The following is a 23,508-nucleotide window of genomic DNA, read 5'->3' as shown; positions in this document are numbered from 1 at the left end:
ACAGTATAATTATCAGATCGACTGCATCGATTTCAATATAAGTCAGGCACCTTATGAGTGCAGCATCACTTGTCCCCAGTTTCATAATATGTATAATATGTTCAATGTGTTTTCTTGAAGCCATTCTTTTGTGCTTATTTGCTAAGTTCCAGCATTCTGTTACAAATCCATTTTACAGATGTTTTTTGTTTTAATTTTCTTATTTTACGAGACGCTTGTTAAATATCTGCCTTTAAATAAACTACATCTTGATATTGTTATTGACAATGACACAATGTCTTCTAGTAATCGTCTTTTGTGCTTCTATTTTAATGACAAGCTCGATTCATATTCATAAAAGGAGATGAGGGGTAAACCTCAATGATACAGCAACTAAACGACTCAAATGATATGAGAATTTGTTTCCCTCTTGAGTGCGAGTAGAAACTAAATCAAGAACATCTTCTCTTGCCCATTATCTGTACATTGAATATTTTTGTGGATTTTGACCTGATCTCATACATTCATAGACAGATGCTTCGATTTTATCTATGTAGTTGGAAATGAGTTTTTTCTTCTCTTTGTCCGTTTTTGTAAAGGTGCAGGTGACATGTACCGTGTTCCCGAAAATATGCAAATGTAATTATTACTTTATAAAAATAATAATAATAATAATTAAAAACCAATTGTTCAGAGAACAATTGAAGGTCTTTCGACATCAATTTTTAAAGTTATTGAAAAGAATCTAGTTCCGGTTTACTCTATGTTAAATTGACATCCAATCATAAGTTTCTTTATACTGATAGGATAAATAAATGGTTTCTATATACCTTTGAGAGAAATAAGGGAGATGATTTACTACTTCCGGTGAAGTAAATGTCACTTCCGGTCTCATATGATAGCTTCTTTCACACTGATTCCAAAAATATATAGTTTCTATATACTTTTGCATGTAGAACAGGAGATAATTGGCTACTTCCGGTTTATCGAAAGTCATTTCTAGTTTTGAGTGATAAGTCTATGTATCTATATTACAAAATATATGGATTCTGAGTACTTTTATCTGAAAAAAGTGCAAAAACAGCTACTTCCGGTTTTCTCAAGGTCACTTTCGGTTGTCATTTTTCAAGGTCATATGTCACCCAACCTTTTGGAAAAGGTCATATGGCTTTATAATGAACCAAGCTGAAGTTATAATCAAATAACCTTATGTTAAGACATTTCAGGGGCACTAACTTTTATAAGATTCCATTTAATTGTATCAGACTAAATGTAACATATCTTCATTACAATAAAGCAAACTTGTTCTTTTATATGTTTCTTTCAAAGTGTCGGAGAAAATGCAAAAACAAACAAAAGTCACAATTGAGAACTTGACCTTGACCTTTGACCTTGACTCCATTTTCTAAGTTAGGACCTAGGGGCCTCAAATAAAAAAATTCCAGGGTTATACGGTTAACGGTTTATGAGTTAAAAAAACATACCGACAAATTTATTTGGTAAAGGTAGATAACTCCTATAAAATTTCATCGAATCGTTTCGATCCAAATAAGTCAAAAATTTCTGAGGATGTAACTAACAATTTAGGAAAAGAATTTTGTCAATATCTTTTTTCGTTACGAAGGAGATGCACACACTTGATAAACAGTGAATAGGGAGATAACTCTTCCAAAGAAAATTATTCGGCTTAGCAGGTTGAAATTTAAAAGTGCATACACTGTACGATACAATATAAGAAATATCTAAGCGACATACTACGAAACAAATATTTATCGCAAGAAAAAAATTTTGCGGAAAAAAAAAAAAAAAATAATAATTAAAAACCAATTGTTCAGAGAACAATTGAGGGTCTTTCCACAGCAATTTTAAAATTTATTGAAAAGAAGCTAGTTCGTGTTTACTAAAAGTTAAAATTGGCATCTTATCGTCAGTTTCTTCATCCTGATGCGATAAATAAGTGGTTTCTATATACTTCTGAGTGAAATAAGATTGATAATTAGCTACTTCCGGTGAGGTCAATGTCACTTCCGGTCTCAAATAATAGTTTCTTTCACACTGATTCCAAAAATATATAGTTTCTATATACTTTTGCTTGTAAACCAGGAGATAATTGGCCACTTCCGGTATATCGAAAGTCATTTCTAGTCAGTGATAAGTTAATGTATTAAAATTACAAAATATATGGATTCCGAGTACTTTTCCATGAAAAAAGTGCAAAAATGGCTACTTCCGGTTTTCTCGAGGTCACTTCCGATTGTCATTCTTCAAGGTCATATGTCATCCAACCTTTTGTAAAAGGTCATATGGCTTTATAATGAACCAAGTTGAAGTAATAATCAATTAACCTTATAATTGGACATTTCAGGGGCACTTACTCCTATAAGATGCCATAAGTTTGTTTCAGACCAAATGTAACATATCTGCATTACAATAAAGCAAACATTTTGCACTTGTTGTTTCATATATATCTTTTAAAGTGTTTGAGAAAATGCAAAAACAAATAAAAGTCAAAATTGAGAACTTGACCTTGACTCCATCTTCTAAGTTAGGACCTAGGGACCTCAAATAAAAAGATTCCATGGTTATACGGTTAACGGTTTATGAGTTAAAAAACATACCGACAAATTTATTTGGTAAAGGTAGATAACTCCTTTAAAATTTCATCGAATCGCTTCGATCCAAACTAGCCAAAAATTCCTGAGGGTGTAACGAACAATTTAGTCGATATCTTTTTTTGTTACGAAGGAGATGCACACACTTGATAAACAGTGAATAGGGAGATAACTCTTACAAAGAAAATTGTTCGGCTTAGAATGAGTGAAAATAAAAAGCGCATAAACTGTATAATACTATATAAGAAATATCTTAGCGACATATCGCGAAACAAAAATTTTACGCGATAACAAAATTTGGCGGAAGAAAAAAATTATAATCAGAACAAATACAATAGGTCTTTCCACAGAAAAGTGGAAAAACCTAATAATAATAATCAGAACAAAAACAATAGGTCTTTCCACAGGAAAGTGGAAAGACCTAATAATAATAATGTAGGTTTTATAATTTTTATACAATATCGTTGTTATTTAGCAAAGCATTCCATTTGTTTCTAAGCAATCGCTCATATGTACATGTACTCACGAGTTAATTTTATCAAATGGTATCTTTTTTATGACCCAACGCTTATCCATTGTGTCTTTTATTTAAACTATTGTTAAGACGTCTTTCCAAAATTACAGTTCTTTCTTTAATTAGACCCTGTTTGCTCTTTCAGTATACTCTACTGAAATTTCCATTTGAGTTCATAAGCTCTTTATCGTACACCTTGTGACATATTTACCTTGTTAAAAAATATAATTTATATGAAAAGTGTTCATTAAAAATATATTCATGAAAAAGCTAACTATGTCCCAAAATGCTGAAATCAAATAAAGTGTCTACGAAGTTACTGACTCACTGCAAGTGTAACTGCAACCATAACAATGTTTCCGTGTACTAACCTCTCGTGGATTTGCTTAGCAGTAAAGCTGAAATCTTTCAAATCGTCAAAATCGAACTATACGGAGGATTTCCCCATTTCTCTTCATGTTCAAGGAGTTTGTGTTTAAGTTGAATTATGATAGCGCAAAATCAGTCTCAATGTCAAATAAACTACCACCAATTTTAGACATTTGGATGGAAAAACAATTATTTTTCAGTACATGTTTTTTCCCATAAGATAAAATGATAGCTGTTTTATATTTGTAGGACTCTAAAAATTGCGATGGGGACGCTAAAACGCGATGGTCACGCTAGAGTGCGATGGTCTACGCTAAAGTGCGATGGTTTGATACGCTAAAGTACGATGGTCTGTGTTATTAAATGGAACATGGTAAAGTCCGATGGCTATTTACGCTAAAGTGCGTTTTCCCGACAACAATGGAAATCAACAAAAATGAAAAAGCGGATTACCTTAATAGTGACGATGTGTATGAAACACTTTGAAAACCATATTTTTCAGTAGTTCGGTAAAATTAATTGATAAAGCAATATAAACTTATTGTTGCTTGTTGAACGTACAGTGGCAAATAGCACATGCATATACAGGACGATCATACGCATGATCATTTGATCATTTATTCTGAAATAATTTTAGTATTTCTACTATAAATGTTAAGGTTACAACAAATAATTTAACTTAAGAGGAAAAGGAGATTCTTGAGATGGCTTACTTGGATGTTGAGGAATTAAATTCGTCCAATTTTAATTTAACAGCTTCTTCTATGTTTGTAATCAGATGTTATGAACTTACGTGAAATAATTTTTTTTTTTTTACTTTCTAATGGGATCATTCTATAAAACATTTTTTTACAATATGGTTCGTTATTTCTGTTAAAGATATGGATATACGTCAACTAGACAGTAACCTAACGACTAGATAGACCAAATGTCATTAATGTAAGCAACTATATGTTACCGCATGGCCTTTAACGCGGAGCATTGGCTATCACCGCATTGTATTCTAAATTGAACGTATATACTAGCAACTGCATTGTACCCATTACACCTTTTTGACAACTATCGTACTTTGAATAAAAAAATGAGACACATATATACCCATGACCTAATGTCGTTGATATATGCGAATAACTACGGCCTTTAACGTGGAGCCTTAGCCTACGCCGCATAGCAATCTACAGTACTCCGCCATAAGTATTCGTAAAAACAACAATGGCGGCCACGTCACGGAAGGGTAAACAAGTGTAGCTAATGTAAACAAAATGGGTCGCAAGGGAAAAGAACTGACATCTGATCAGAAAAGTCGTCTCGCTGCATTAAATGATGCAGGTTACAGAAAAAGTGATATTGTCAAATTGACAGGCATCAACAGAGTACCGGTTTTTTGAAGAGGTATGAACATCGGGGTGATATAGAAAACATTCGGAAATCAGGCAGACCAAAATCCTTTCATGACCGGGACATGAGAAAACTTTCCCGTTGTGTGAAAAAAACATCGCCGTAAATCTCAAATTACTAATATCAAGGATTTGTATAGTGAGAAGGATTGGAATCTCGCGGTATATCGACACTTCTCGCGTATCGTGAGATGTTGCGTACTCGCCACTGTAAATTTATACGCGCCTGTTAGTAAATATCCGGTTGAACAGCGTGTATTGCAAGATAATCTTTTCTGACTTGTTTGCTGTTAGGTTTAGTTTGTTTTAGCATCTTTGATCAATATATTGTTTTAATTCGCAAAGATATCACGATTCCTTCTGAGTATGTCATATTGAGGACCTCTCTCAAGCTGGAAAATAAACTTTGATAGTCGTTTACATTTGGCAGTTGCCGAAAATTATCGTAATTATGTTGTTGTTTTCTTGTGATCGTAATTTGAGTAGCCCAACACATCTTTATGATACTAGTAGTAGCTGTTTAAGATAACACCAAAGAGAAGGTCAAAACAATTATTTATTTTTGCAGCTTGTCTTTGTCCTTTCTTCTAGTATATGAAACTGACCCAACTACCACAAGAGCATTGATAGTTAGAGGAAATCAAACAGTCTTCAAGAATAGTCAGTCTCCATACAATAACTGTATGCTGATTTTTTTATCATAGTTAAGTTATGAATAAATTTAACAGAATCAATATACATGTAAGGTCCGCAACAAATAAAAATTAAATGAATTCATTGATTTTCAATAAATCTCGTCTGTTCAAACTGCAAATACATGAGTGTAAACTGGAACTATAGAGGTTTGAGGCAGGAAGTTAAAAATAAGTTCATGATTATAAACAACAGTAAAATAGAAACTCAAAAGATATGGAGTAAATGTACATGTACATGGGACATAATCGCACACAATACATAGAAAACATAGAAAATTATTAATGAACATGGCTTTTATTCCTGTTCTTCATCTTGACAATTGATGTAGGGTCTTCAACAATGAATGTATCATTCATACCCTAAAATCAATGGTTGTACCCATGGCAAGTACAAGTAAATTTCCCTTGTGAAAAATATTAGTAACACAAGCAACTAACAGCATTTTACGAATAACTTTGATGGGTTATCTGCTTATTGTGTCATACACCCTACTCATAATTTGTTTCACATTTTTCACATTGTGGCCTTTTAGAGCCAACTATACAATATGGGTTTTTCTCATTGTTGAAGGCTGTACAGTTGCCTATAATTGCTTACATCCACTTCATTTGAATTTGATGGATAGTTGTCTCATTGGCATTCATACATCTCCTTATTTTTATATTGGTAAAGATTTGACATTTTTTATTAGCATTAAGAGCAGATATAAGTGGACAATCATTTCATTTTTAGGGGGTAAGGCAGGAGGATTTCTCTTGGACAGATTATTCCCAAATAGTCAATATTATTTCATTTTTATCTGTTGCTCAGATTGTTTATGTCACATAGCTTCATTTTCACTTTTTTACATAATTTTTCATGCTTAATGTGAGGCAGAAATGCAGCAGCTTATTCATTTTCATTTTGAACGGGCAACATTATTTCTTCTACTAATTATCACCAAGCTAAAATATTCATTCCTACATCACCCCACCTTCATCCCATTGACCCAATAAATCCATTGGTTATCCACTTTCAAAAAGTACCTACATTGTACCTAGAAAATCTATCTTAGTGAACACTGATCTGTCTTCGTTTACATCCTTGTCCTTTGATCTCCTGATAGTTGTCTTAATAGCAATCGTACCACATCTCCTTATTTTTATACCCACATGAAATATTTTTTTACATTCCTTATGAACCAAGCATGAAAGACCAAAAAATGGAACATTGTTACAAACTAAACTATCTGGGAACACCCAACCACAGAAATGCTGGTACCTGCTATGACATGTATGAAGACATCATGTATTCTGGATGTCTTGTAATAAAAGAAGTTTGTTCTTGCTGACAAATTTTATTCACACATACAAAGCAATATTAAAACATGTTAATTTTCAAAGTCCTTTTTTAATTCCATTCATGACACTATTTGAATAAATATATAGTCACTGGTTGGATTTTACATATTGATAATGGTGATTTCATACTCTGATTAACTTCCGTCTTAAGTTTGTCACAGGAGCTGACACAATTTGTATTTGATTTTTTGGAACATAAAGTATCCTCTGCGACGTGTACATCATAGAAAAATACATAATTATGTATGTCTTCTAGAGGCTTGGTTTGATGCCTTTTCCTGAATTGCATGCAGTATGAGTGATCATTTTGTAAGTCAGAATATGGTGTTATTTCTTGCACTTTCACCACAAAGAAACATATCTCCTTTCTTTAACTTTGGTATCCTGAAAATTACAAACATTTTTTTTTGTAAGACTAAAACACATAAAACATAATTAGGGTTTCCCTGACATTTTCCATATTGTAAAGTGTAAGAAAAACAGACCAAAACACAAAAACTTAAAATAAGCAATGAACCATAAAAATGAGGTCAAGGTCAAATAAAACCTGCCAGACTGACATAGTCATCATTAAATATTTCCATACACCAAATATAGTTGACCTACTGCATACAGTATAAGGAAAACAGACCAAAACACAAAAACTTAACATTTAGCAATGAACCTTGAAAATGAGGTCAAGGTCAAATAAAACATGCCAGACTGACATGTACATCATAAAATATTTCCATACACCAAATATAGTTGACCTACTGCATACAGTATTAGAAAAACAGACCAAAACACAAAAACTAAACTATGACCATTGAACCATGAAAATGAGGTCAAGGTCAGATGACACCTGCCAGTTGGACATGTACACCTTACTATCATTGCATACACCAAATATAGTAGACCTATTGCTTATAGTATCTCAGATATGGACTTGACCACGAAAACTTTACCTTGTTCACTGATCCATGAAATGAGGTCGAGGTCAAGTGAAAACTATCTGACCGGCATGAGGACATTGCAAGGTACGCACATACCAAATATAGTTATCCTATTACTTATAATAAGATTTAACATTCCAAAAAATCTGAACTTTTTTTTCAAGTAGTCACTGAACCATGAAAATGAGGTCAAGGACATTGGACATGTGACTGACGGAAACTTCGTAACATGAGGCATCTATATACAAAGTATGAAGCATCCAGGTCTTCCACCTTCTAAAATATTTAGCTTTTAAGAAGTTAGCTAACGCCGCCGCCGCCGCCGGATCACTATCCCTATGTCGAGCTTTCTGCGACAAAAGTCGCAGGCTCGACAAAAACGAATAATTGGGCACTCGTCACTGCTGGGCTATGTATAATCTGTTCCTGTTTAAACCATGTAAACAGATTTAATTTACATGTTCACTATAATAATGCTGGGATATGTATTTTATTGAAATTAATGCAGTTATCGTGGGTTTTATGGTATACATATATATATGAACATTAATAAAAATAACACAGTTCATAATACATCACAAAAATAATAAAATACAAGACATGAATTTATGTAGAATATGGAGTCTGGTCAGAAAAAGTTTAGAATTTTAAAGTCTGCATTGGCACATAATGCATCCTATACAAGTACATAACCGGTTGATTGTATTGGGGTAACAAGGATTAATTATGTACTTTAGTAGACATGTAGCCATCCCAAGAATATCAAATGTTTGACCATGACAACATAAAATTTTTGACTATTTTGGTATTTCTTTATATTTCAAATGATGAACCCAGACGCCCAAGAGTCCTGACAATACATGTATGAAGAGTTTTTAGTAGTGAGCTGAGAGTTTATAACTGCTCCTTGATAAAGTGCCTAATTTTACTTTCAAATTCTCCATACATGTACATGTGAATGGACCGTTCTTTTCTTTTTGGTTTTTGTTTATGAGTGTTAAGCGATTTTGTGTATTGTGGAACACTTTTTGACAACAAAGCCTGAAAAATAGTCTTTCATAAAATTTCTTTTTATTCATTTGGGCAGTTAAGCCTCAGAAAAATTATACTGGTCTGGGACGAGCGCTTGTGATTTATCCCGAAGACGGCAATATATATTTTTTATTTCATTAACTGAATTAGTCGGACTGAAACGTACCCTTATCCCCACACTTTTAAGCACATATATACACATATACAAATGTAACTATCTCCTGTTATCTTTGGTACAGGCCTGAGGTATACCAAAAAATTGGAGAGATAGACAGTCTTAATATATGATAGTAAGAACACGCCTTTAACTTGTAAATTAATAGTGTCCCTATATTTTCAATTTATACTACTGCCAAAATATGCTAGCTATGACCTATGACAGTAGCCTATGTGCAGTATTACTGTATGATATACTCAGTTGATGTGGTGAACGTAAGCAGGGTTCTGTAAATCCTTGAAGGCATAAAGTAATTTCCCAGTACATTTTCATATCAATTCTAAAGGAAAAAGCAATACCTTTTGTTGTAAATGTCCATGAAACGACAGATGCAAACTATGTATTCTACTGTAAACATTTTTCATCACGTTCGAGGGACTACAGGAAGTTTATTTATGTTAATTTGGTCCCGCCCATAATAACGACTTTTGGATGCATCTAGTAACCGTAGCGGTATTTTGAAAATATGATAATATCACACGTTATCATTTTGCAAGCCAAATGTTTTAGAAAGTACAACAAATAAACTATGATAAATTGATATAATTACGTTTTAGTGTTGAAATCGACCGATTGTGGCACTTTATCGATATTTTATCAGTCCACCCTTTTTTGCACTGACGCGGTACGATTTTTGACGGTTGGTCTGAACAGAGACATATAATACAATTGAATTATATGTCTCTGGTCTGAAATAACCACTAAAATAACAACAACGAAAGCTCCTTACACTATATAGTTTATAATATGCACGCACCACACACATTAATTTCATATAATTCAAGTTTCTGAACACAATTCCGTATTATGAAGGAGGAGATTGAGATTAAAGTTGTGGTTTGGACCGCCTATTTGGGCGGGATTATTACGATGACCAACAGATAAAATGCATAGTATATTTAGATGCAGACAATGTGTTTTGTAAAGATATAAACTGTTTTTTGAATCAGAACTGTCATAAACTTACACTTAAAAGTATCACATCATGTAATTTTGTTATATTATACTTACAAAACGCCGAGATTATCTCCAAATGACATAAATTCAACTTGTAATGGTGGACGAAAAACGACTAACGAGATGCATCACGGTAAATCTCGCAAAATCTCATCATACGCAGCTTATTTCAATACAGGCAATGCAAATAGTCCACGAGATTCAAATCCTTCTCACTATACAAATCCTTGAGTTGGTGAAGAATTAAATCGTATTACTCATAGAAAATAAAATCATGTGATAAGTGGCATTCAGTAATCTCAAAAACAAGGGAAATTCGGGATTGTGTCTGAGACAAATGGAAAATATAAGAGGTGACATAGAAATTCCAGTAAGGTCAACCACTCATGATTGCGTCCATAAAACGTTTTGAACTTGTACCACTAAGAACCCTTTCCTGATATATGTTTATCAGTCCTTTTAGTATTAGCGAAGAAGATTTTTTTGAGTTTTAAATTTTATTTCTACATATATGCATGTAAGTAAAGCTTGAAAATTCAGAATTCGTTCCTTCACTTTGAATTTCTTTCACTTTGAATATCATTTATCATTTTGTATTCCAATGTTTAACACAAAAACATAGACTGAACAAGTTTTTACTCATCACATATCTTAATTGCTGACTGTTCAATAGTGTTGCACCTAATCATATATTAAAAGTTTTCATGCTCAACAGTATCATATTTGATTGACATCTCTACATATACTAACAGAATATTTTTACTGTTTATTTATGTAGAATATACGATCTGTCCGGATAACACTACACGCAGTTTCAAGCTAGAAGTTATATGATGCTGAGTGGTTTTCTTCTGTCAAAAAGTTTTAATATCGCCTTTACCGTTTTTGAATCATAGTGAACCTACAATTGGGTTACTCTCAAAATCTTCGCTTGATGCCTTATACATGCAGCAGTTTTTGCCCTAAATGATACCTTTACCAAGTTTTGCATTTTTGGCCAAAAATGAAGTAAATAAAAGAAAACTGCAAACAGCAAAAATGGTTATAAGGACAATATCTACAAATGTGTCAAAATAGCCGAAATTATTGCTTGACTCCTTGTAGGAGTTATCCCCTTTTATGAGTTTTACCCATTTTGAACGTTTGAAAACTGTAATAGATAAAGAAAAAAAACGTAGACAAGACGAGATCTACAAGTAAGTCTGGATGACCAATATTGTCATATGACTTATAGGAGTAATTGCCCTTAAATAAAGATTTTTACCAATTTTGCCGTTTTGGCAAAAAGATAAGTAGATAAAGAGAAACCAAAAACAGAAAATATGGTCAGCTGTACAAGAATATCAAAATATGATATGTGTAATGAATTATGTTCTAGTCTTTAATATTGAAGATTTGCCATCGTTGAACATGTACCTAGATCCCGGTGAGCAACACAGGCTATTTAGAACCTCTATTTCTAAAAGCCTTTCTTTAATGCTTACGAATTATGATTTAAATCATTACTGGTATGATATAATGTTTTATTTTTGGTGCATTCACAGAGCCAAATTAGCCCCCAAATGTAGCTTGTCACTCATTACTAAGTTAATAGGCGGTAAATGACACCAGCTAAACGTTCTAAAGTGATTGAACACTTCCAAACGAATTGCGTTCAAAGTGTTTTGATATAGTTTGTTAAACTACTTTCAATTTGTATATGTCTAAAAATTATCCGAAAGATTGATATAACAAAATAAGTTTTTGCTTACTCTTTTGACAACCGTTCGAGTTAATTGCTTCTTTTTGTCAAAAACCTAGCAACAAGTGTAAGGTGTTTGCCTAACTAACAATATCCACCATAGGTCTTTTGTATTTAAATATATATGGTTTACTTATTATATATTGGAGCTTATCAAACATTGCTAATAATCGTAGTAATATCAATCAGATAAACATCAGTGGTGGAGTTCAAACTGAGTATGCATTAATTAAAGTTTTTACGGTGGTTTGAATATTTTCCTTGGAAATATCATTCGACCTTCTATCTGGAACTTATGTCTTCTTCAACTGTGTGTAATGTCATTAGAACTATTTGTATAATTTTTGGAATAGTCTGGATTTACTCCTAATTACCCAACTCGTGTATTATCGGATACGAAAAATAGTACATATGCTATATCAATTATCAATGCGAATTTTGGAAGGATAGCAAAATTCTTCAATTAACATGACAGCGATTTTACAGACGTCGTCTATTAAGATACATTTGAAAGACGCTGAACTTTGATTACATGATTTACTTGTACTAGTTTTTTAATATGTCTTATTTGCAGCTTTTATGATGAGTGCGCTTTGCATGGACAGGTCTCCGATTGGTAAGTTAAAAATTCTATGCAAATTAAAATACAAGTCAATTGTAGAGAAACAAACTTCTTCAAGCAAGTATTATTGGTTAAATCGTGGAAAATATGTTTTAAGTTTTTATACGACCGCAAAAAAATTTTTGTGGTCGTATATTGGTATGACGTTGGCGTCGTCGTCGTTGTCGTCGTCGTCGTCGTCGTCGTCGTCGTCGTCCGCCATCGTCGTCGTTGTCCGCCATCGTCGTGGTCGTCCGAAGACACATTAGTTTTCGCACTCTAACTTTAGTTTAAGTGAATGGATCTAAATGAAATTTTACCATAAGGTTCAATACCACAAAAGGAAGGTGAGGATTGATTTTGGGGGTTGTGGTACCAACAGTTAAGGAATCAGGGGCCAAAAAAGGGGCCAAAAATAAGCATTTTTGTAACTTCCAGACATAACTTGTGTGTAAGTGTATGGATCTCTCTGACATTGTACCACAAGGTTCCATATCACAAAGGGAATGCTGGGATTGATTTTTGGGGTAATTGCCTCCAAATTTTAGGAATTAGGGGCCAAAAAGGGGCAAAAAACAAGCATTTTCTAGTTTCATGACAATAACTTGTGTGTTAGTGTATGGATCTCTCTGAAATTGTATCACAAGGTTCCATATCACAAAGGGAAGGCTGGGATTGATTTTGGGGGTAATTGCCTCCAAATTTTAGGAATTAGGGGCCAAAAAGGGACAAAAAACAAGCATTTTTCTAGTTTCATGACAATAACTTGTGTGTAAGAGTATGGATCTTTATGAAATTGTACTACAAGGTTCCATATCACAAAGGGAAAGCTGGAAATGAGTTTGGGGGTAATTGACCAAAAAGCTTAGGAAGAAGGGGCCAAAAATAAGCATTTTTCTAGTTTCCAGACAATAACTTGTGTTCAAGTGTATGGATCTCTCTGAAATTGTACTGCAAGGTACCATACCACAAAGGGAAGGCTGGGATTGATTTTGGGGGTAATTCCCTCAAATTTGTAGGAATTAGGGGCCATAATAGGGCAAAAAAAACAAGCATTTTTCTAGTTTCAGGACAATAACTTGTGTGTAAGTATATGGATCTTTATGAAATTGTACTACAAGGTTCCATATCACAAAGGGAAAGCTGGGTTTGAGTTTGGGGGTAATTGCTCTAAACGTTTAGGAATTTGGGGCCAAAAAGGGGCCAAAAAACAAGCATTTTTCTAGTTTCATGACAATAACTTGTGTGTAAGAGTATGGATCTTTATGAAATTGTACTACAAGGTTCCATATCACAAAGGGAAAGCTGGAAATGAGTTTGGGGGTAATTGACCAAAAAGCTTAGGAAGAAGGGGCCAAAAATAAGCATTTTTCTAGTTTCCAGACAATAACTTGTGTTCAAGTGTATGGATCTCTCTGAAATTGTACTGCAAGGTACCATACCACAAAGGGAAGGCTGGGATTGATTTTGGGGGTAATTCCCTCAAATTTGTAGGAATTAGGGGCCATAATAGGGCAAAAAAAACAAGCATTTTTCTAGTTTCAGGACAATAACTTGTGTGTAAGTATATGGATCTTTATGAAATTGTACTACAAGGTTCCATATCACAAAGGGAAAGCTGGGTTTGAGTTTGGGGGTAATTGCTCTAAACGTTTAGGAATTTGGGGCCAAAAAGGGGCCAAAAAAACAAGCATTTTTCTAGTTTCCAGACAATAACTTGTGTTCAAATGTATGGATCTCTCTGAAATTTTACTGCAAGGTACCATACCACAAAGGGAAGGCTGGGATTGAGTTTGGGGGTGATGAATTATAAGGGGGTTCAAAAAATTTGGGGGGGGGGGGGGATTTTTTTTTCCTTTTTTTTCTTTAGAATTTTCCATTTTAAATTGGTTATTTCTGATTTATATATAAAAGCAAATAATCATGATATGGTTTGAATAGGTAAATTAAAATTTTTTAAGTTCTTAGACCACTTTCATTCTGTGTCAGAAACCTATGCTGTGTCAAATATTTAATTACAATCCAAATTCAGTGCTGTATCAAGCTTGAATGTTGTGTCCATACTTGCCCCAACTGTTCAGGGTTCGACCTCTGCGGTCGTATCAAGCTACGCCCCAGCGGAGCATTTAATTATAATATGTTTAAAACATGTCCAGTGTCGCAAGCTTTTGGAGAATATTCTTTATAGGTCATTATTATGGTTTTAACGAATATATCTCTGACAACGATTAGTTTTTATAAGAAAAATGTGTGTAAATCAACACTTTCAATTTTTACCGTCTTGAAGGACTTTAATATTTCATTAAAAAAATTCAGTTTACGTAATTTAATTGTAAAAAAATTAGTAGTCTCTGTATTTGATTAATTTTATTAAACCAATAGCTTTAATAAGATAGAGCATGAACTTTTCTTTGAATTACAAGATAATAAGATTGAGAATGCAAATGGGGAATGTGTCAAAGAGACAACTACCCGACCAAAGAGCATAAAACAGCCCAAGGCCAATGTTACTTTGGTAAAAAACTAAATAGTGTCTTAATTCTTTGCCGTGTACTAGATCATTACTCTTCAATTCAGATGGTCATAAACAGTCTCCCGAGAAAATAGCTTTAATTTTTCTAGAAATTAATGGAAATTTATATGTACAGAAGTTTTCTGTTTTCATGTCATGGCAAATGATAAATCAACGTGTGAAGTTTGTTAAGAAATACTTACACAGAGATGACCACTGACATCTATTCTGAATATTAAAAATGTACTTTGTAGTGGTTATATAGACTATCACTCACTTTATAAATAGGATGTATTCATTTGAAGATTCACATTACCTTTCTAATTTTAGGCAGCGTAAATGGATATATAAAAATAGAAGATATTATGCGAGAAAACTTAGAATTAAAGAATAGACTTGATAATCCAATTCCTGAAAACATCAAAGGTAAAGCATAATATACGAAACATTATAGATTTTGCTTATCTCACATTGTACGAGTTTGTCTGAATAAATATACTTCAATCACTTTGGCATCTGTCGTCGTCTGTTATCGTCTGTTCTCGCATAACATTAAAAACTCTTTGTAATCAATACAAAACAAATATGTATGCTCAGTCAGTTACTAAAAATAGCAACTTGTACAATATTGCTGCATGTAGCTTCTTGTTAACAAATAATATTCGAGTACCTCACTTTGAGGCGCATAAGTGATAGTGACCCATATTGAAAACCATAGTTTTGATTTTACAAAATATTCTTGTGTGATCTTTTTATGTATGACTTTCAGTATGAATTGTGTATTTTTGTCCATCTCTATAAGAAAATCAGGTAGTTTAAGCATTTTAAGGCAATGGCCCTCATACCGCTATAAGTCATCGATTCTGAATACAATGTGTAAGCATTACATATTTCTACCAGTATACCTTTATAGGTCATCATATAGATAAAGAATCTTATGAGAACTTTCAATTACAATGTTGAGACCTATTAAGCATTCAGAAAAGTTTTCTGTTGATTTGTAGCGCATTTTAGTTAAAAAGTAATTTTAAGTGATTGGTGTTTTTGAAAACCATTTAAATACGAAATATTGTACCCATTGGAACTGTTTTGAACATCATTCTTATCACAAGTAAAAATCACAATAAAGTGTCAAATTTTTAAAAATTGTACTTTTACAAAATAATTTTGCACTACCAACTTGGTAACAGACTGATTCCTACACCAACACGAAGTCATTAACCCTATAATATTTTTTACATCATTATAACATAAAATTTATTAACAAATCATTTTTTAAGAAAAATGTATGGATTATGAACGTTTTTAACCAATTTAATGTGCTTTTTTTTTTAAATGTTAAATTTCTTTAAGTAATATTTAAAAAAAAAAAAAATGAAAGAGTATATGCAACATTTTTCGATTTTATTTGTTATAGTTTAACGAGCTCACGTTACATGCAACCTTTACCAAAATCTGTGACATAGTTAATTAACTGTACCTTGACGTGAAAAACGTTTTGTGTCACAAGTAAGTATAAAACTCTAAAACATACTGTATAATTGCTTAAAAGAATACCATTATGTGTTTTAGAACTACAGAATTATGAAAAGAAGCAGTGGAAAGAACGTTTGGATCGATTTGTTGAAACCAAGGCATCCAAAATGATATTGAAGAGCATGAAGATAGATCAGTGTATCCTGGTGTCAGGACCACAAGGATGTGGAAAGTCGTTTCTGGCATTTCACATAGCGTTAACTCTGGAGGAAACCGAAGAATTCGAACTATTGATTGTTACAAACCCAGATGACATTGTCAGATATGCATCTAAAGATAAGACACAGATATTTATCATTGAAGATATATTCGGAAAGTATAATGTATATGATTATGATACTATGTGGTGGAGTAAGCAAGGTAATTTGGTTCTTACGCTTCTGAATAGAAATAAGAATTTTAAGATACTAGCAACTTGTAGGTCTTATATATATAATACAGTTGATATTGGAACAGTGAAAACAGTTTTTGTTCACCACAGCCTTATCGAAGAAGACTTGAAGCTAACCGAAGACAATCGGCGGACAATAGGAAAATCATATTTAAGTGCAGAGATGATAGACCAATTAAGCAATGGAGTCATTATGAAGTTTAGCTTCTTTCCTACACTGTGCGCGAATTATTCACCCGATACAAAAGAAAATGCGGTAGAATATTTTTCAACACCATATAGTTATGTGGCTGCAGAGATCGAAAAGTGCAATAAAACAAAAGATTTGCATTACTTTTCATTAGCACTAATGGTGATTTTGAACAATAATGTAAAAAAAGAAAAACTTATCCATGATAACAATAATCGGAATCAAGATAGAAATTTTAATGAACTTATTCATTGTTTGGCAAATGAAATTGGTTATACCCAAATACCATCAAAACAGTCATTACTCTTTTGTCTAAATGCCTTAGTTGGATCTTATTGCATCGAAACGGAATATGGGTATTCCTTTATGAACGAAACGTTATTGGACATTATTGCACATGTCTTGAGTCAACATATCCTACGAAGTTTACTGAAATATGGTAAGACATCGTTTCTAAAGGATAGAGTTCAGTTTCTGTCTCTGAGTGGACATCCTCCAAAACTGACCATTATGATTCCCGACATATTAGAAAGAGCATACTTTGACCGAATCTTAATTGAAATTAAACAAGGGTTGTTCTTGGATGTAATAACGGATACGCAAAATGCTTTTCCTCAATTCAGAAAAGCATTCACTTCGTATATGAAAAACATGTTAAAACGGAATGACTTAAAGAACTCTGATGATGGTTCAACAGTTGTGCATGCTGTATCCTTAGAAGGTTATGACGACTACCTTACATATTTCTTAGATTTTGACAAATCATTGGTTAACAAAGACAATAAATCTGGTCAAATTCCGTTGCATTTGGCTTGTCTCAAGGGACATAGTCAAACAGTTCAGTTATTACTAGGGAAAAGAGCATTTATTGACAAAACGGATAAAAATGAAAATACACCATTAGATTTAGCCTGTGCTGGTGGTCATACAGATACAGTCGCTGTGCTTTTGTCGAAGAGAGCTACAATAAAACAACGAAAAAGTGATCTGAAAACAGCACTACATGTAGTTTGTAGGAATGGACATAGGAGCATAGCTGAAATGTTGTTGAATAGAAATGCAAAGGTCAATATATTGGATAGCGCTAGACACACTCCTTTACATTTAGCTTCAATGAAAGGATGTACTGAAATTGTTGAATTGTTGATTCAAAATAAGGCTGATGTCAATCTTGTTGACAATAAAGGTCGAACTCCGATATTTTTAGCTTGCGAGAAGAAACAAAAAAAGATTGTTGAGTTACTTTTGAAATGTAATGCTAACACATTAATAGATAATGAAGAAGGAAAGTGTCCAATACATTGTTGCTGTGCAGTAGGAAGTAGTGAAATAACCGAGCTGTTACATTCTCATGGGGTTGACATAAATCAACGTGATTCACATGAATCTACTCCACTTTACTGGGCTTGTAAAAAAAGCCATGAGCTTATTGTTAAAATGTTGTTAGATAAAAATGCAGACGTTTTTCTCCATAACAAAAATAAAGATACGCCGCTTCATATTGCGTGTAAAAAGGGTAATGTCAACATCATCAAGATGTTGTTAGACTACAAGGCAAAAGTTAACTGCACAAACATATATGGAAAGACACCACTACATCTGGCATGTACACATGGTCTACAGGATGCAGTTTCCCTCCTTCTGCTACATGGAGCAGATGCTAGTGCCAAAGACAAAGAATCAGCTACTCCTCTCCATCTAGCTTGCTTCAGTGGAAATGAAAATATTGTTGGAGAATTATTTAAGCATGGTGTTTCAATTGATGAAACAGAAAAATATGGTAGGACACCTCTCCATATTTGTTGTGAACGAGGGCATTTAAACTCCATACCAATACTGTTTCAACATGGAGCAGATATAGATAAAATGGAGAAAGAGAATTTAACTCCTCTGTATATTGCCTGTCGCGATAACAAAATAGATCTCATTAAACTTCTATTATCATTTAGTTCGAAGGTAAACGAAACAGATAAAGATGGATGGACACCCTTGTATCTAGCGTGCAAAGAGAGTAACCTAGAAATGGCTAGAATTTTGATAACAAAAGATGCAAACGTAAATCAAGCTGATAAAGATGGTATAACACATCTGCATTTGACTGCTCAGGCTGGAAACACTGATCTTACGAAATTGTTGCTTGAAAGTAAGGCATCTGTAAATATGGTAGAAAAATTAGGACAGACGCCTCTTTTCAAGTCTTTATCAGCTGTTCAAAAAGATATTACTGAACTCTTTCTCAAAAATGGTGCATCTGTAAATGTGAGTGACAGGTTTGGGATGACTCCTATTAGAATTGCTTTACAGAAAAGAGACAGTGATGTGATAAACTTGTTAAAACATTACAATGTAGAGTAAATATGGATATTATATAGTAAGGTTCAATGTCGATTTTGTTTATACTTATGGTTCATACTCGGCTATTATCCCTTGTATCTCATGGGAGACTACTTCTTCGATTTTTGTGTTTGTTGTGATATGAAGAGATATTACCTTTTATCATATAATTAGAGTAAATAATTTATAATTTTTACAGTATGATAATAGCATTAAATTTACGTGAATTCCATATTTTCCGAAATGGTGTTTAGCGGCTGATATGAAATTTTTTTCACATGCTTCGACAATTATCACATGCCTTTCCGTAATGTTATCACATGGCATTCCGGCGTTACTCGGTAAATTCCGGAAAATGCACCTCAATGGTATACGTTTTCAGTGAAAAAAAAACATTACAAAGTAGGGTACAAAACAAGTATTGGAAAACAGATAAATATAGTATATAAAATGCCCCCCCCCCCACACAAAAAAAAAATAAATAAAATAAAATGATACAATAGTTGCATTTTTCAAAGGATCCGGCACAATTTAGAAAGTTACTTTACAAATGTTGACTTTTCGAAACAGTGTTCATTATGTTTTGTAGATTTTTTTTTATCGTCAATATAAAAAGATATCATACTGTTGTTTTTTTTTTCTTTGTTAAGGCATATGATTAGAAAGATTTCATATCGGATGTACTACATTTGGCGTCAGACGTTCGTACACTTTTCACTTTCAGAAATTCTCCTTGAGAACCATTTAAAAGGATCAATGTATTAAACTGTGACTTTTCTCCATTGTTGAAGCATATGATAAAAAGATCATAACATGTCATTGTTCATAGAAACTGGCTACGGTTACATTGAAATGTACCAATGATGAAAAAGTTATTGTAACATTGGAGACTAATTGCCGGAATGCAGGGTTGGGTAGGGAACCGATTAATTATGAATGTAACAATAATATTTGTGTCTATGGTTACTTTGTGTTATTTTACGTTAATGCACTTCAGTTTACATGTATGCTGGGAATAGTAATCTGTATTTTAAAATAAATCTTATTTGAATTTTACAATATTGCATATAATTTTTTAAATTTTTATTTACAATGCAGTTTCTACACATCAAGTATGTTGTTTAGAGAGCATGTGTCAGTCTGACGCATTTTTGGTGAAACCACTCTAGGCAGCCATCACAAACGAGTGATGCAGCAATGTGCACGTCGGTTTTACAGACTTTACAATTCCACTCTGCAGTATCCCTTTTTGAAGTTATAGAAACTTTCAATGTCTGCCATGCTTCAGGTGAAATGTATTTTTTTACTCTTGCGATGTTTATATTTTCGTCCAAAGGTTGTTGCATGTTGTCTTTTAATATAATTGCTTAAAAATTAAAAAAAAAATAAAAATAACTTTAAACTATAATTTAAAAGCACTATTTGTTGAAAAATAATAAAAATAATAATAATAAAATTGTTTTTTATTTCTATTATCAAGTACATATTGAAGAATTAATCAACAAAACTGTAGAAGGTTAAAGTTTAATAATTCTAACGTAATTGTGGATTAAAACAGTATAACACAATGTAACCAGAGATTGCGTATAAATATATCTCTGATGTAACCATAGCTACGAATATTATTGTTACATTCATAATTAATCAGTTCCTTACCTAACCCTGCTTTCCAGCAATTAGTCTTCAATGTAACAATAACTTTTTTTATTATTGTTACATTTCAATGTGACCGTAACCAGTGCCTTTTTCATATCAGATGTATTATCAGCCCAATAGCCGAACTTTCCACTTTCTGAACTTCTCCTTGAGAACCATTTAAAAGGATCAATTTATTAAACTGTGATTTTTCTCCATTGTTGAAGCATATGATGAAAAGATCATAACATGTCATTTTTCATATCAAATATATTATCAGCCCTCGGTCAATATCAGCTGATATTGAACCTTGGGCTGATAATACATCTGATATAAAAAATGCCATGTAATAATCTGATATTATCACATGTTCACTAAAGCATATCAAATAGTATTGTCCTTACCAATTATCTGGCCTTAAAAATAAAAAATCGTCAATGTAAATAAAAAGCACAACGATATCACAAAAAATATTAAATAGTACAACAGACCACGTTCACAACAAACATCCGACTTTTATTTAATCCGTGAAAAATACAGATAGCCCTACATGGTACAGGTACAGAATGAGGTGCCTTTCTATACAATATGCTGTACAACTAAAACATATAATAATACACATGCACAGAGTAGCTACCAACATGATGGTCACTTAATTCAAAATTAATAATAGAATAATAGATAGGACAGTTTGGAAACATTATATATCTTTTGGTAAATAAGTATTAAAAATAATTAAATGAATTGAACTATAGAAATAATGTAAACGGGTTTAGGTATCTATAAGTTGAATAAATCCATGCTATAAATATAAGTGTCTTTTTGTTGTTTTTTTCTTCTTTTATTTGCCCTAACTAACTTATTAAAAGGTTATATTCTAAATATTTCATAATATATAGAATTTAAAAGAAGTGCAAGATATACTAGTATTCAATGAGACACCAACTCTACGACACAAGGAAAGCGAAAGACATAGAGAGATCAGCATGAAATTATTAAATATAGTGAATATTTAATGAACTATGTCAATGTCTTAATTGCGCTCTTTTTCACACCACAATTTTTTTATTATGTTGATATTAAATTATTTTTTTAGGTTTAAAAGATATTTATGTTTTAAGGATATTCTACTTATGTACAATTACAGATACTTGTTTTCAAATGAAATATAATAATTTCACTTAGAAATGTAAGAATATTTTGTACTGGCTACATGTCATATGCAACTCGGAAATTATAAGTGTTTAGCAGACCATTAGTTCAAATGGTTGTAACATTACTTAACAGCATTATCTAAAATATGTTAAAAAAGTACTGTATTACAAATAGTAATGCCTTAACTATTCATACCTCAGCTGTAGGATATCTTCACAGAAGTACGATAGTAGATAATTTCTTAAGCCGGAGATAAATATATTCTGCTTAACTTACTGGAACTGCGCGCATACTTTGGTACACTGTTATATAGTACGTCACGTTTGCCCTCTCTTTCAAACTTTATTATGTATGTTGGTGTTATCTGTTTAAATGATTTAACAGAGTTAAACCCTTTCTCTAATTTGTTGTTAAATGTCACATTCTAATGATTCTGCAATGCGTTTTGTTTAAATATACTTTTTCACTTTTTTGGTCTTTTGGAAAATGTTGTTTGTGCTGTATTTAGACCCCTCTACCAAGAAATTTGTTTTGCATGCACAAGTATAAAAATTGTGGTTTTTATCCAACGCAATCATAGGTTTGAACGTTGTTTTCAATTTAGACTTATATATATTACCTGTCTTATTATTACCATGGTTATCGTAATATTATATTTGTCACATGTAGATTTACAGGGTTTTAAAAAAAAATGTTCAGATAAATAAAAATAACAAGAGTTATTCCTCTTCATACAACTGGTTCTCTCTTCCTCTTATATGTTGTGTTTTGATGTGGGTTTTTTTTTAAAGTAATTTAAAATCATAACTAATCAATAAGAATGTTTAGGTTATTTTTTATCTCATCTTTATTATTTGATCTTCTTTGTGATTCCTATTAATTAGAATACCCTGAACGAGCCCTATAACTTGAAATAAAAGTTATTTGTATTCTGTTTTGTATAATTATAATAATTGTGATGCTCTGAAGAAAGAAGCCAGTTAAACGATCGTTTTATCCCCTCAAATAATAATTTCACATGTCTACCATCGGATATTAATAATAATAACACATTCAAATCTGCCCGAACATATCTGTTTTACTTGTGTAAACTGCTTGCATTGAATGAAAACTCCTGCAAGCACTGCAATCTAACATTTCCAAATTAACATGTAAATAAAAGTGTCAGTCTTACCCAAAACATATTTTGTCATAGGTTTCCTTATATAATAAAAGATGATCATATGATCATATATAACAAATATCTTTTCGAGTATGGGTTATTCTGATTTTATACCAAAAACTATAAATAAAGGCGATATTGGATATATGTCAATTGAACAGAAGTCAGTTAAACGATCGTTTTACCCCCTCAAATAATGAGTATGG

The 23,508-nt window shown here is 32.5% G+C and overlaps 2 protein-coding genes across 2 annotated transcripts in view; one reads left to right on the top strand and one right to left on the bottom strand.

Annotated features, from left to right (window-relative positions):
* Positions 1-23,508, bottom strand: part of LOC127714726 (uncharacterized) — a 216,948-nt gene that overhangs the window by 160,929 nt on the left and 32,511 nt on the right. The window lies entirely within an intron of this gene.
* Positions 15,232-20,409, top strand: LOC127714721 (ankyrin-1-like). The gene is made up of 2 exons (XM_052220774.1): positions 15,232-15,325; positions 16,472-20,409. Exons 1-2 carry the CDS (start codon positions 15,265-15,267, stop codon positions 19,369-19,371), a joined length of 2,961 nt encoding a protein of 986 aa, XP_052076734.1. The 5' UTR covers positions 15,232-15,264; the 3' UTR covers positions 19,372-20,409.

The sequence above is a fragment of the Mytilus californianus genome, unplaced genomic scaffold (genome assembly GCF_021869535.1).
Source record: "Mytilus californianus isolate M0D057914Y unplaced genomic scaffold, xbMytCali1.0.p SCAF_9, whole genome shotgun sequence".
NCBI classification, from domain to species: domain Eukaryota; kingdom Metazoa; phylum Mollusca; class Bivalvia; order Mytilida; family Mytilidae; genus Mytilus; species Mytilus californianus.
The sequence above is the reverse complement of the archived record's forward strand: the minus strand, read 5'-3'. Positions and strand labels throughout refer to the sequence as shown.